Source organism: Hylobates moloch, unplaced genomic scaffold (genome assembly GCF_009828535.3).
Source record: "Hylobates moloch isolate HMO894 unplaced genomic scaffold, HMol_V3 SCAFFOLD_19, whole genome shotgun sequence".
Classification (NCBI taxonomy): domain Eukaryota; kingdom Metazoa; phylum Chordata; class Mammalia; order Primates; family Hylobatidae; genus Hylobates; species Hylobates moloch.
In genome coordinates, this window is record NW_026652294.1 from 42,878,464 (window position 1) to 42,894,126 (window position 15,663).

The window sequence follows — 15,663 nt, forward strand, 5'->3', positions numbered from 1 at the left end:
GACATTTCTTTGGCAAGAGATGCGGGGAAGCCTTCTGCAAGTTTACTGTTACCTAATATTCCAAGATGAAGAAGGGCACGTTGTTATACATCTAATTGATAAGATACACTGGGTCGCACACTGATGGGCTGTCATCAGGTAAGAGGATGACACTGTCAATCAGATGATATCACTTGACATCTACATGAATCTTGAGTATCAACGGTTCAAAGAATCCAGGTGTCAGGTAGTGGGGATATGGATTTGAAATGTAACCGCATGTTAGACCCCTTAAAGTATGGCCCCTGGACCAGCAGCATCAGCATCACCTGGAAACTTGTTAGAAATGCAGATTTTTCTGTCATCCCAGCTACTTGGGAGACTGAGGCAAGAGAATGGCGTGAACCTGGGAGGCGGAGCTTGCAGTGAGCTGAGATTGCGCCACTGCACTCCAGCCTGGGCAACAGAGCGAGACTCCATCTCAAAAACAATAACAAAAAAATGCAGATTTTCAGGCCCCAGTCTGAAACTCTGGGCTGGGGCCCAGGAATCTGTTTTAATGAACCCTCCAGGAGATTCTCATACACAGTCAAGTTTGAGAATACCATGCTCCAGAGAGACCCAAAATATCAAGTGTTCAAATGCAGACCACTACATTTCCATTATGGGGAATTTCAAGGCTTATGTCGTAGCATATTTATTTGAAGCCAGGTCCAAGCCCATGGTGGCCAACTTTGTATATGAAGTTGCACTGTCAAAGTCTGCAGCCCAGGCCTCTTTCGTCTTCTCAAGAAGGCACTATTTCTTGTTGGTTCTCTCTTGGGAGTTCCACCTCCCTGGGCAGGAGAGTACCCAAAGGCCTGAATTGTAGCAGAGTGGGGGCCATGGGATTACCTTAAAATCCATCTGCCACACCACGCCTTGGTGGAATTCAAGGAGAGGGTTCCAGCAGCTGCTGGCGAGGTTTTCTTGTTGGTTGTCATCTTGTCATAGTATCAGTGTGTCTCAGGTTTCCCAGAAGCCCTGCTAGCTCACATGTGTCGGATGGGTCATGCAGGTTATTTGAGATGGGCTGTCCAACAGGATGACTGTGCCACCGAAACCAACATAAACCTTTGGGGCCTGGTTTAAGCCTAAAGTAAGATGAAGACCATGTGGCAGTCAGAGCCTCAGAAGATTTTACTGACTGCGTGACACCCTCAGAGTATAGGAGTCCAGCAGCCCAACTCTGGAGGGGAAGCTTCCACAAAGATTCGAGAAGCAAAACACATTTAGTCCCCTCTGTACTCTTTTTCCCAGCTTAACTCCAAGGAATGGTTATACCTGCTAAGATTCCACAACAGGCAAGAAAAGCATGGTAGGAAGAGAAGAGATTAGAGATGCTCCCGTGGGATGTGCACCCACACCCCACACCCCGGTACACAACATTCTCATTGCACGTCACCCTGATCCCCATCAGCTACATTAGTGAACCTTATTAGCACATCCGTATGCATAAACTTGAACCCTAAACCAAACCCCATTATAACCTGAATCTAAACCTTAATTCATTGCTCAGCTAAAGCCTGACCCTTCTGCACATTCCCCCCAGGCTGTAGTCTCGCAGTCACTCAAACCCAAACCAGAATATATGGTAACGTTTTCCAACACAAACCCTGATTGTAACCCCACCCTAGCCAGCGCCGTATAAGAGAAGCTGTGTGTGAACATTAAAAGCGATGCTCTCATTTCAGGACACTCTGGAGATGTGTTCTCGGGAGACAGAGTTTAAGAGCATCCTCTTTGCTCTTTGTTACTTCCACGCAGTAGTGGCAGAAAGACGAAAATTTGGGCCCCAGGGATGGAATCGCTCATACCCCTTTAACACTGGAGACCTCACTATCTCTGTGAACGTCCTCTACAACTTCCTGGAGGCCAACGCAAAGGTAAAGGCCATGGACATTCAGGGACCAGCCAGGTTGGGAGAGAGTTAAAATTATTTGATTTTGAGGGGTGAATCAGAGGGGTCTAGGATGGGGCCTGAGAATGTGCATTTCTAACAAGCTCCCTCGTGATGCAGATGCTGCTGATTTGGGGACCATAATTTAACAGTGTAACACATGGCCATGTTCCAATCCCACTCCCCATTACCTGATAGCTAGATTATTTGAAACCTTGATAGTACAAATCGGAGCCCATGGATCAACATCATTGGCAGGACCTGGGAGCTAGTTAGAAATGCAGAATCTTAGGTCCCGCCCAAACTTACTGACTCAGCGCATTTTAACGAGATTCTCTGGTAGTTCGTATGCACGTTAAGGAGGGCCACCTCTCACAAGGATGATGCAGTGCCATCCTACAGAAGGGGCATGTGCACACAGAAGGGCTGCACCCCACACAGGTGGGATGAGGCAGTGCCAACCCCAGGACTAGCCCAAAGGCTGAGAATAGTACAACTGTGAGGTGAGAGCCATGGATGCTCAGGAAGTCTAACTAGAGACTTACACAGTGAATCAGTCCCATGAGAGTTTGTCCCGGGCCCCACCAGACCACACCTGTGTCTTCACAGCATGGCAGGCAGGCTGTGAATCTGCAGGAAGAGACTTCACACTTGCCTGATATAAATTCCCAAACTTCGCTAACAATCAGTGCTCTTCCAATTAAGGGAATATTCACCTCGTCAAGGTTATTCTAGTTCAGGAACCAAACACAGAGTCAGCAGGGCCACCACCTCTTCCTCGTGGGGAAAACGAACCAGGCCCAGAAGCCCCGAGAGATCCTTCTGTCTCCAGCCCTCGGGCCTGGGAAGCTCACTCCTCTCAACAGTAATCTTTCATTGCTGGCTTTCCTCCAGTGACCTCCCTCCCTAAGTTTCACACCAATGAACTTGTGGGCTTCGTTTATTCACTTTGAACTTTCAAAGGAGACAGTTAATCTTGTCATTAAAGGCAGAAAATTAGAAAAGTACTCTGGTCCTCACTTTTCTCCATTTGACATTCACCTATTTAAAGGACTTCTAGGTACAGCCTGCCTTCACTGTCACAGTTAATGAGCATGAAAGAGGGAAGGCATATGTATGTGGGGCGTGGGGTTGGCATCTTTCCTGTCTTCACTCTTTGATGTAATTCTTCAAGCTTTTATTTCTTCTTTTTTTTTGAGACGGAGTTTCGCTCTTGTTGCCCAGGCTGGAGTGCAATGGCGTGACCTCAGCTCACCACAACCTCCACCTCCCAGGTTCAAGCATTTCTCTTGCCTCAGCCTCCCGAGTAGCTGGGATTACAGGCATGAGCCACCATGCCTAGCTAATTTTGTGTTTTTAGTAGAGACGGGGTTTCTCCATGTTGGTCAGGCTCATCTTGAACTCCCAGTCTCAGGTGATCTGCTTTCCTTGGCCTCCCAAAGTGCTGAGATTACAGGCGTGAGCCACCACGCCCGGCCTTCTTCAAGCTTTTAATGAACTCCCCAAACCCCCCTAACCCTGCTAGGCACTGGGGGTATGAAGAAAAATAAGACATTGCTCCCAATCTCAAGAAGCATCGCCTCTTGTGGCTTTCTGTGCTGCCCAGATGGCAGGCCAGTCCCGACGCCTGTGCGGAGGTCTTCCTTCCTTCCTCTCTCTTTCCCCCATCACTCAGGTCCCCTATGATGATTTGCGCTACCTGTTTGGAGAGATCATGTATGGAGGCCATATCACAGACGACTGGGACAGAAGACTCTGCAGAACCTACCTGGGGGAATTCATTCGACCAGAAATGTTAGAAGGAGGACTGTCTTTGGCCCCAGGGTTCCCACTCCCAGGCAACATGGACTACAATGGTTATCATCAGGTGAGACTCTGCTCTGTACTTCTGATGTTGTGAGGGTGCTCACAGGGCCCTGGGTATTCCTCCCATGCTGACCTGCACCACCAGAGAAGCCTCTGCTGGGACATCACCATGGGCTGCAGACAGGGGCAGGGGCAGAAGGGCTTAGACAGCTGAGCGCATGTCAAATCTGGTCCTATGCCCCAAGCCTGCCCTGTTGAAGTTGAGAGATATGGGATTTCTAGCCTCAAATTAATAATCAAATGGTTCAGTTATTCTATGTGTTGCTGTTTTCTACAAATAACATCTGGGACAGTTATTTGGTTGTTTTCACTTGGGATGTTGACAAAGCCTTTTTTTTTTGAGACAGTCTTGCTCTGGCGCCCAGGCTGGAGTGCAGTGATGCAATCTCGGCTCACTGCAAGCTCCACCTCCCGGGTTCACGCCATTCTCCTGCCTCAGCCTCCCGAGTAGCTGGGACTACAGGCACACACCACCAAGCCCGGCTAATTTTATTTTTGTATTTTTTTAGTAGAGACGGGGTTTCACCCTGTTAGCCAGGATGGTCTTGATCTCCTGACCTCGTGATCTGCCCACCTCGGCCTCCTGAAGTACTGGGATTACAGGCGTGAGCCACCGCGCCCGGCCTGACAAAGCCATTTTTCATGGAGCAAAATTTCAGGCAAGACCTTAGCCAACTTTTGATAAAGTTTCTGTCGGTGATTCTAAATATCCCTGGAGGAGCATGGTCTTGCGCCAAGATCACTCAGGTCACTCAACCCCTCCCACTCCCTGTTGGTGGCTATGAACACAGGCACATGCCACATACGTATGCCACAGTCAGCATTCTCATGAAGGTTTTCTTTTCTTTTTTGAGATGGAGTCTTGCTCTGTCACCCAGGCTGGAGTGCAGTGGTGCAATCTTGGCTCACTACAACCTCCGCCTCCCGGGTTCAAGCTATTCTCCCTGCCTCAGCCGCCTGAGTAGCTGGGATTACAGGCCCCCACCACCACACCGGGTTTTTGTATTTTTTAGTGGAGACGGGGTTTCGTCATGTTGGCCAAGCTGGTCTTGAACTCCTGACCTCAGGTGTTCCACCTGCCTCAGCCTCCCAAAGTGCTGGGATTACAGGTGTGAGCCACCGTGCCCGGCCTCATGGAGGTTTTCTTATTATTGGTCTTTTATGTTACTATTACCACAGCTATGTTTAAAGTATGCATCTTTGCCAATTTCACCTTCCATGGGATACATTCCAAAAGATTTTTTTTTTTTTTTTTTTTTTTTGAGATGGAGTCTCACTCTGTCGCCCAGGCTGGAGTGCAGTAGTGTGATCTTGGCTCACTGCAACCTCCACCTCCCAGGTTCAAGCGATTCTCCCGCCTCAGCCTCCTGAGTAGCTAGGATTACAGGTGTGTGTCACCACGCCCAGCTAATTTTTGCATTTTTCGTAGAGACGGGGTTTCATCATGTTGGTCAGGCTGGTCTTGAACTCCTGACCTCGTGATCCGCCCGCCTCAGCCCCCCAAAGTGCTGGGATTACAAGCGTGAGCCACCGCGCCCGGCCTGAAAGATATTTTTTAACAGTTTTTATTGGTTGGCTTTTGAACATGCCTAGAAAAATTCTTGAATATAAAACATAAGGGAAATATTGATCATAGGAATATTAACTGCAAGCTTTAAAAAAAATTTTTTTAATTCGTAAAACTTAAGATAAGGGTAAATCGTAAAAGTCATTTGATCCAGGAAAATTGGGCCTATAAGAAGAGATTTAAAACACTAAAGCTCTTTAAGGAAAATAAGAGGAAATGTTTTTAACTACTTCACCGAAGGCAAGAAGGCTTTATCCAGGAAAATTGTGCAACAGCGTCCCCTAGTGTCCATGGGATAATTCGACAGGAGGCTGGAGCAAGTAACAGGCATAGGAAGTCTGTTTCTCTTATCCAGTAAGGGTGAAATTGATTTGCACATTTCCAAATAACTGAGGTACACTCTCTTTCTTTATACTTCTCTTTAATGTGTCAGTTAATAGATGGTTCTATGGCATCTAAATAGAGTCCAGACATGCACAGAATGCTGGAGGAAATAGAAAAATGAACATACAAATCGGCCCTTGAGGAATGAGCAATCTATTAGACTAGGTGTTAATAACACCAAGGAATCGTCAAAATCATATCAGGAACAGAACTTGAGGGATATTTTCCCACCATCGTAAAAAGAGTCATGAAGAGGTACTCAAAGCATTCAGAGCCAGGCACGGTGGCTCCCGCCTGTAATCCCAGAACTTTGGGAGGTCAAGGCTGGAGGATCACTGGATCACTTGAGCTGATGAGTCAGAGACCAGCCTGGGCAACATAGTGAGACCTCATCTCTACAAAAAATAGAAATAAAAAATCAGCTGAGCATGGCGGCATGTACCTGTAGTTCCAGCTACTTGGGAGACTGAGGTGGAAAGCACTTGAGCCTGGGAGGCGGAGGCTTCGGTGAGCTGTGATAGCGCTACTGTACTCTTGGTTTTTCAACAGAGTGAGAGCCTGTCTCACAAAAAAAAAAAAAAAAAAACTGAGCCTTAGCCGCTGGGAAGGATTTTTAGGCATTAGGCATGGCAGACTGGCCACTAGCACTGACCACAGAAAGGGGCTGCTTAGGTGACACACAGTTTCAAAATTTTTTTTTATTTGAATACCTTTCACCAGGGGCGCAAACTCTCCAGTTCGCGGCCAATCTCACCTCCCTCATCCTAAGCACAATTCACTTGTTTATTTTGCATGCGCCGTCCCATGTATGTGTTCAGGTTTGTCATCTCTGATTTCGATGAAGGGGAGAGAAAAAGAAGAAGGAAAGGTCTGGAATCCTAGACGAGCTTAAGTAAAATCACTAGGGTGGGATTCGTATTTTTGAAAGACTGTGAGAAGTCCTCCTCTGGTCTGCAGGTAAAAGAGTCATCAAGGAGGAGTGGGAGGCAGTGGGACTGGAGATAGATAAAGTCATCTAAGCCTCCCAGAAAAGAGAGAATGATAGAATGAATGTGGAAGTTCTGGGAAACGGGTCCAGCCGACAAAAACAGATGATGTCAAAGTGTACTGGCCGGGCGCGGTGGCTCACGCTTGTAATCCCAGCACTTTGGGAGGCCGAGGCGGGCGGATCACGAGGTCAGGAGATCGAGACCACGGTGAAACCCCGTCTCTACGAAAAATACAAAAAATTAGCCGGGCGTGGTGGCGGGCGCCTGTAGTCCCAGCTACTCGGAGAGGCTGAGGCAGGAGAATGGCGTGAACCCGGGAGGCGGAGGTTGCAGTGAGCCGAGATCGCGCCACTGCACTCCAGCCTGGGCGACAGAGCAAGACTCCGTCCCAAAAAAAAAAAAAAAAAAAAGTGTACTAATAGGTGGAGAGGGTGTTGAAGTCAACCAGGGATGGCGAGCACTGTCCCCTGGAGGGGGGATACCAGCCCATGGACTCCCTGCAGAAGACAAGCCGATGTGGGAGATGGGAGGTACGTGTTGGTTTCTTTTTAAGTGAGCTTGCCCTTCATTTTCAGTACATCGATGCTGAGCTGCCCCCAGAATCCCCCTACCTCTATGGCCTCCACCCGAACGCAGAGATTGGCTTCCTGACCCAAACCTCAGAAAAGCTCTTCCGCGCTGTGCTGGAGCTGCAGCCTCGGGACAGCCAGGCCGGAGATGGAGCGGGGGCCACAAGAGAAGAAAAGGTGTGTGTGGTGGGGACTGCCTGAGATCGCTCTGAGGGAGCCCGAGGATCATAGATGCACACCTTTCTCCTGCTGGCCATTTTGGCAGTAGACAGCATAGACAGCACACGAGGCACCAACCACCTGCAGCCTGGAGATGCTTGCCTGTCACTGCCAAGAGCCCCTCCCCTCCCCTGTCATCACCATGCTGGCCATCAGTTAAATCATAGGAAGTCCCTGCCATTGGGTTCAGCAGTTTTCTTTGCCAGTCCACCCAAAGTCCATTTTTATTCATCTTCTCTGCCAAAGAGAAGAAAGGGCAAGGCTGAACAGTGGTGGCTTGGGAACCTTGAATGTGACTTCCTGATCCCCTGGCAAACTAAGCAAGGATGGGCAAGGGGCTGCCCCTAAGCATCCCCACCTCAGGTCACCAACCAGATGCCGGTGGGGAAGAACACAGTCCTTCACAACGCACACGCATTCTCTCTGTGTCAATGGCTTCTAGTCCGAGAGTCTCTTAACACACAGTTACCTGCTACTAAGCACAGGACTTTCTGAAATTTTAGGAAGGTGGAAGGGAATTATGGAGTAGAAAGGCAGACCAGGGTGAGGTGTGGGTTTCAGGACAACTCAAGGCAACATGGGGGCTCTGATCCTGGTGTGGGGGTAGCTGAGGATAAAGAAAGAATGAGCCTCACGCCTGTAATCCTAGCACTTTGGGAGGCCAAGGCTGGCAGATCATGAGGTCACGAGTTCGAGACCAGCCTGACCAACATGGTGAAACCCCGTCTCTACTAAACTGAGGCAGGAGAATCGCTTGAACCTGGGAGGTGGAGGTTGCAGTGAGCCAAGACCATACCACTGCACTCCCGGCCTGGAGACAGTGAGACTCCGTCTCAAAAAAAAAAAGGCCACCAAAGGGAAATTTCTCCATGAAATTTTTTCTGAGACAAGCTAACCAACTTCCTAAAGATGTATTTGTACCAGCTCACATCCACCCCATGGTACTGACTGGATTTAAAAAAAAATTTTTTTTAATTTTTCTAAGAGTAAGATTTCACTCCATCACCCAGGCTGGCGAGTTCAGTGGCATAATCACAGCTCACTACACCCTCCAACTCCTAACCTCAAGCAATCCTTCCACCTCAGCCTTCTGAGTAGCTAGGACTGCAGGTGTGTACCACCACGCCCTGCTAATTTTTTAACTTTTTGTAGAGACAGGGTCCCGCTATGTTGCCTAGGCTGGTCTTGAACTCCTGGGCTCAAGCAATCCTCTCACCTTGACTTCCCAAAGTGCTAGGATTATAGGCGTGAGCCACTGCACCCAGTCCTAGCTGGGTTCTTTAATTTAGAGATGCCATTAGGTTTACAAGTAAACATCCTTGGGAAGATTATCAAACTTTTAGGCTCTAGAGACTGATTTTAGGAAAGCAAACTGATACTAAAAGAGTTGGACTTTTATATAAAGTTATGGAGTCATGTCATCAAAATAGTATTTCTCAAATTTTAATATGCCTAAGAATGTGCCAGAGAGATTGACATTCTGACTCCGAGGCCTGGGGTTAGGTTGCATTGGCAACCTAGTGATTTTGATGAGGTGAGCATACTTCGAGAAAGCTGCTCCATGTCACTCTACTCAGTCTATTCCACTATTTGATGCATAATTTGAAAATAAAAAGAGAACCCACCCAGAATGAATAATGTTCCTAGGTCTAAAACTGGAAAAGGCTGAGACTATATAAGTAATAGAATTCTTCAGTCAAGGTTCAAAGAAGGTTCTAATGCTTATCATTTCCTTATCCCCTCCCCAAGCTAACCCAAGAAATGGCGTGCATATGTGCTTGTGTGTGTATTTCAGAAATGATATGAACTGTGATTACTTGCCATGCACAATGCTGCGTGGGACACGTGTGCAAGTTACTGGGTGCACATCTGATTGTGCAGTATCCCAGTATTTGGCCATGGTGGTGTTTCTCACATAGCTCACATGTTCCTATGAGCTATGTTCCTTCCTGTCCACACAGCAGCTCAGCTCAAGATGAGGGGCAAAGCGTCAAAGCCCGGAGAGTATTTTGTTGTTAAGAAGTAAATGACCGAGAGGTTGTACACTCTACATATGCTCATGAACTCTTGACTCAATTCTGCTCCCATGTTTACATCTATATGAAGGGAAGCTGGGGGTTTTAGTGTATAGCTAAAGAGAGGGAGTGAGAAGGGAGGTTGGCATGTTAGATACATGGATGGATGGATGGATAGATAGATAGATGGCTTGATGGATGGATGGATGATGGATAGATGATGGATGGATGGATGGATGGATGGATGGATGGATGGATGGATAGATGGATGGATGGGTGATGGGTAGATGGGTGATGATGGATAGATAACTGATGGATGGATGAATGGATGGATGGATGGGTGATGGGTAGATGGGTGATGGATGGATAGTGGGTGGATGGATGGATGATAGAGGAATAGAGTTATGTACACTGAAGGGCATCTGCAGGAATATATACCAAAAAACTAATAGTTGAACAGTGTTTTTCTCCCACTGAGGGAAAAGTTAAGACTGTGGGAGGACTTTGCTTCTAATATCATGTGTATCAGAAATGTTTAGATTTTTCTGATAAGCATTTATTACTTTTCCAGAAAGGAAGAAAGCAGAAATGTTTGTCTGTGGAAATAAGGTGGACTCCGTCCCTTGGAACCCGCTCCTCCTATCTGAAAGAGTCTCTGGGTTCCCTGAGCAAAAGAGGGCCCCACATACGTCTGTGGACCTGGGCCCTTCCCTATCAGCCCTCTCCCTTCTCAGGCCCCTACACCCTTGACAACCTGATCAGAGATGAAACAGAACTCTGTGTCCCCACATCCTATGTATTTTGGAACAATATCTCCAGACGGTCTTTTCGTCTCTTTGTGAATAATGTCCAAATGGAAGCTCGCTGATATAGAGCTGTTTTTTCAAGCTCTGCTCCAGAGAAAAATATATCTATAATTTTAGCCATTTGTCTTCTACCCCAGCAGCTGCTCTCAGGTACCATTAAAATCCGATTCCAGTTTTTGCTATGACAGCACCAAAGACCCATTTGTGACAGAGCGATTGGTTTTTACGTTCTTTTTTTCTAACATCAGCTCTTTTCCTGGAGATGGCATTGTATGTTAACAATACAAGGCAAGGTGAATATTTATCATCCTTTACACTTATATAGTTGTTCATACCTTTCAGAGACTGCCACACTCATCAGCTCACTTGATTTGATCTTCACATCAACTCTGGGAGTTGGGAAAGGGGACAAGGGGAGAAAAAGACACTCTTGGAAGTGTTTACAGTTGGAGAAAATTGAGGCCTAAGTAACTTGCTTACGTTCACATGGGTAATGCATGGCAGAACTGTATTAACTCGGTCAGGCCTCCTTGGTTGCAAGCTATAGACACCAACAGAGCTTAACTAGGCAAGAAATAGCTCACTCTGTCAAGGGAGTCAAGCTAAGAACAGATAAAAATCACCATGGCTCTAGAGTCCCAGGTAAAAGAAGGGTAGACCGTCCTTTCCAGGCACCTCCATCCTGCCAGTGGTTCCTTGGATTACAGGCTTGAGATTCAAATCGTTGTGCTCCTGGGAAACATCATCTGATTGGCCTAATTGATTCAGGGGAAACTGGGCCCAGTGACTAAACATAAACATAAAACAATGGGGAAGACATAGTTTCACAAACAAGATAGGGAATTGTTCCTAGAAGGGAAGAGAGACAATAAACAGACAAAAACAACAGATATCCACCACAGGCACCTAGAGCTCAGCTCTCAGGACTCCGGAAAGGGCCGGTGCTCGCTCACTCCCTCCCTCCTTCCCCTCTCTCCCTCTGTCCCAACCTGCTGGCTGTGTGGTCTATTATGTCTGCACTTGTTTCATTTTTCTTTCTCTGCTGACAGACCTCCTGGGCTTACTCATTTATTCCAAAATGGCAGACTCAACCTCCAAGTGCTTGCCCCAAATTAACTCAGAGTCTCTGAGCCTCAATTCCAATTTTCCAGGACAGAGACCCTACTTGTCCTAGCTCCCCTGATCTAATTAGCTGACAGTTGTGTGGGGAAAAGAATCGTGGGGTGTAACAGGAGGTTGACATGATAGATTAGGGTGTTTCTTCCAGAACTCAAGGATAGAAAGTGCAGTGTTGCCTCATAGAAACTCAGAACTGAGTGGATGGCCGGATACATAGATAGATAGATGATAGATAGATAGATAGATAGATAGATAGATAGATAGATAGATAGATAGATAGATAGATAATTGATAGATTAGATGGATGATAGATATTGTATATAACTGTATATAGATATACTGTATCTGGATATAGATAGATAGATTTGTCATTGCTGCTCATCACTTCAGCTTCACACGGCCCACAGGGGCCACCTTTTGTCCCAAGTCTGTCTTATGGCTTTCTAGTTTGATTCCCATAGCTAACTGGGTCAGCCTCTGAGTTTTTCAACTCCAAATTCTTAGAGAGGTGTTTGTGTTCATCTTATTATGCTAGGCATGCAAGTCCCAGGAACTTGGCCAGCCTATTAAGAGGTCCCACTGTGGTCAGTCAGTCCTCAGCCCTGACCTAGTTGACCTAGACAAGCAGGCAAGAGTTTGGCCAGGTCAGTGGGTGGAGGGGCAGCAGACGATGGGTGAGTGGCATCTCTAGTCGCACACTGCAGGCAAATGGATTCCTTCTGGAGAATAGAGCCCTTTCTTAACGCTGTGTTTCCTTCTGTGGGGCAGGTCAAGGCACTTCTGGAAGAAATTTTGGAGCGGGTGACAGACGAGTTTAACATCCCAGAACTGATGGCCAAAGTGGAGGAGCGCACCCCTTACATTGTAGTTGCCTTCCAGGAGTGCGGCCGGATGAATATCCTCACTAGAGAGATTCAGCGCTCGCTGAGGGAGCTGGAGCTCGGCTTAAAGGTGAGCACGGTCTTGTAAGGCATGGAGGGGATGTTGCTAGGGGACACAGCTGGACCCCTATGGGGAAGAAGGAGCACTGGGGGACTTGGAAGCTGGGGAGCAGTTGTCCTGCAGCATCCTAGGTGCCCAAAAGGCATTACTCCCCAGAAACCAAAGTCTGGCCATGAGGTTGTCTGCAAGGACCAAGATGTTATACAATCTTTGACATTTCTCGTCAACAAGGAAAGAGTCTACTATTTCTACTACCAGTTACTTAGACAAGTTTACTTTCCTCACCATGAGACGATGTAAAGTGCCTAGCACAGAGCCTGTTAATTACTGTTCACCACGATGACAGGTAAATGGGAGCTCTTGCTGCCTTTGAGGAGCTGAGGAAAGTGACTGCTGTCGATTTACACTGGCTTGTGGGGTTTTTTTGTTTTGTTTTGTTTTGTTTTTTGAGACAGTCTCGCTCTGTCGCCCAGGCTGGAGTGCAGTGGTGCGATCTCGGCTCACTGCAAGCTTCGCCTCCCGGGTTCATGCCATTCTCCTGCCTCAGCCTCCCGAGTAGCTGGGACTACAGGTGTCCGCCACCATGCCTGGCTACTTTTTTGTATTTTTAGGAGAGACAGGGTTTCACTGTGTTAGCCAGGATGGTCTTGATCTCTTGACCTCATGATCTGCCCGCCTCAGCTTCCCAAAGTGCTGGGATTATAGGTGTGAGCCACCGCGCCCGGCCTACATTGGCTTGTTTATTAAAAGAATTATAAATGAACACTCAGACAAGCCCTGGAAGTCCAGGTATGGAACATGCTGGTGCCTTCATCATGTCTGTCTCTTGGGGTTAAACAGCCAGGGTCACATGTGGATAGGAAAAACATGTATGAGTTTTTTCACACGGAGTCACATAGATGATGAAACAGACTGCAAAATCTAGGTTAGGGCCAGGCGCGGTGGCTCATGCCTGTAATCCCAGCACTTTGGGAGGCCAAGGCGGGCGGATCACAAGGTCAGGAGATCGAGACCACCCTGGCTAGCACGGTGAAACCCCGTTTATACTAAAAATGCAGAAATTAACCAGGCGTGGTGGCAGGCGCCTGTAGTCCCAGCTGCTGGGGAGGCTGAGGCAGGAGAATGGGGTGAACCCAGGAGGCGGAGCTTGCAGTGAGTCGAGATTGCGCCGCTGCACTGCAGCCTGGGCGACAGAGGGAGACTCCGTCTCAAAACAAACAAACAAACAAAAAAAATCTAGGTTAAGGTTTTTTTTTGTTTGTTTGCTTAATCTCTTAATGTTCTTTCTCCTTCCTCCACCCCACCTTAACATGGGTAGAAGGAAATAAGGAAGGAGAGACAGGAAGGGAATGTTGAAGATGGACAATGTTTGGTAATGTTTCCAAATTCTGTGCCAGATTGTAATCAAATGAAGTACAGAATTCCACAGAGTAAATAAGAACTTTGCCTGTCATGTAATGCAGTTCCATTACTGAGGTACGCAGGTATATATTAGTAACTGTCTTGAGTAGGTTTGCTGCCATTTTAAAGGCTTATGGAACTTGGGTAATGTGGCGCAGCCTGTTTACCCATTCGACTTCCAATTCATTCACTCGTTTTTCTTCCGAGAGCCTCTGCCGCAGTTGGTGTCATGAATCTCAGAGCTTGCCTGTGCAAAGATGCAGGGTGTGGGAGGTAGTTGCCTTTTCTTTCAGTCTGATTCAAGCAATGTTGATTGATGAGCCTCTTGGGCAAGTTTCAGCACTCCCTGCTGGAGGGTGCAAAGGAGATTGGAAAGGGAGCCTTCCCTTGCAGAAGGACAGCCTTGTGGGGAAACGAACACATACACTGATATAAAGCAGGCTGGAATTAATTAAGAGCCACACAGAGAGACGCGGGAGAAGAAAGAACAAACAAGTATTGTGTGTGGGACAAGGAAAGCCACAGGGAAGAAGTGGCATTGAGGGGGTTCTGGAGGAAAGGTAGGGTTGTGACAGGTGATCACAAAAGGCAGGGGCTCCTAGAGGCACAGAGCAGAGCAGCCCACGGTCTGTTCTCAGAGTTAACATGGTTTGGCTGCAGCTACAGGTCCACTCAGGTGAGCAACAGTGATAGGGTGAACTTCCAAAAGGTGACAAAACAATGATAGCAAAGCAGCCAGGACCTTTGTCTACTGGTCCCACTGCTAAATGGAAGATAAACAGAGAAATCTCCATTCAAACTTGCTGTCATGAATCCCAGACTCTCCTTAGGACCGTCCCCCAAGCTGGCCTGGTCCTCAGACTCTCCGGAAGTTTTATCACATGTTCCCATCTCCACGCTCCAGTCCTACCAATCTCTAGGGGTGGGTCCTGGAAATCCATAATGTTTCATCACCAGCCAGGAAATTCTTATGATGACTCAAGTTTGGGAAGCACAGCATGAAGGTAAGAGGCAGAAGAAAAAAGTTAAACAGTGGTATTTGTGGCAAAATGAAGGTGCAAAGGGGATGGCAGCAGAGTTCAGAGAAGAGAGTTTTAAGTCTAGGGAACGGCTAAGGCTGAGCTGGCCGGAAATGAGAACAGCAGGGAAAAGAGGCAAAGCAGGTGACTTGGCAGGAGGGGTTCGCAGGATGGCCTGGCCTGTGAGTGACAGGTGAAGGGCCCGAGTGGGGCAAGTCCCTCAGATGGAGCAGCGAGGAATGTCAGCTCCGATCTCTTCCCAGAACACTGGTGGAAGATGGAGCAGCGAGGAATGCCAGCTCCGATCTCTTCCCGGAATGCTGGTGGAAGGCAGCTTGGCTTTGCTGACCAGCTTACCTGGCAGGGGGAAGGGGAAGAGGAAATTCTACTTAAGGTTTTCCTTCCTCACTTTCTTAGTTTAACAATCACTTTATGCTGGGCGCAGTGGCTCACGCCTGTAATCCCAGCACTTTGGGAGGCTGAGGTGGGTGGATCACAAGGTCAGGAGTTTGAGACCAGCCTGGCCATTATGGTAAAACCCTTTCTCTACTAAAAATACAAAAAAATTAGCCAGGCGTGGTGGCAGGCGCCTGTAGTCCCAGCTACTTGGGAGGCTGAGGCAGGAGAATGGTGTGAACCCGGGAGGTGGAGCTTGCAGTGAGCTGAGATTGCACCACTGCACTCCAGCCTGGGCCACAGAGCGAGACTCCATAAAAAAAAAAAAAAAAAAAAAGAAATCTGCACTTGTACCTGCTAAATACGTAACAGTATTTTAAAATTGAAAAAGGAAAAACAAATGCTTGCAACCAGAAAAATAAAATAAAAAAGTTCCAGGACTGTTTCAGGTTC

General features: G+C 47.5%; 1 protein-coding gene across 2 annotated transcripts in view; it reads left to right on the forward strand.

The window, feature by feature from the left end:
* DNAH9 (dynein axonemal heavy chain 9) overlaps positions 1-15,663 on the forward strand; it is a 370,372-nt gene that overhangs the window by 322,172 nt on the left and 32,537 nt on the right. For both annotated transcript variants that reach the window (XR_009211125.1, XM_032140114.2), the window contains 4 exons: positions 1,713-1,904; positions 3,594-3,785; positions 7,300-7,470; positions 12,221-12,403. Coding sequence is in view for 1 of the 2 variants with exons in the window: in XM_032140114.2 (XP_031996005.1) it covers positions 1,713-1,904; positions 3,594-3,785; positions 7,300-7,470; positions 12,221-12,403 (738 nt within the window). In the remaining variant the exon portion in view is untranslated. The remainder of the gene's footprint in view (positions 1-1,712; positions 1,905-3,593; positions 3,786-7,299; positions 7,471-12,220; positions 12,404-15,663) is intronic.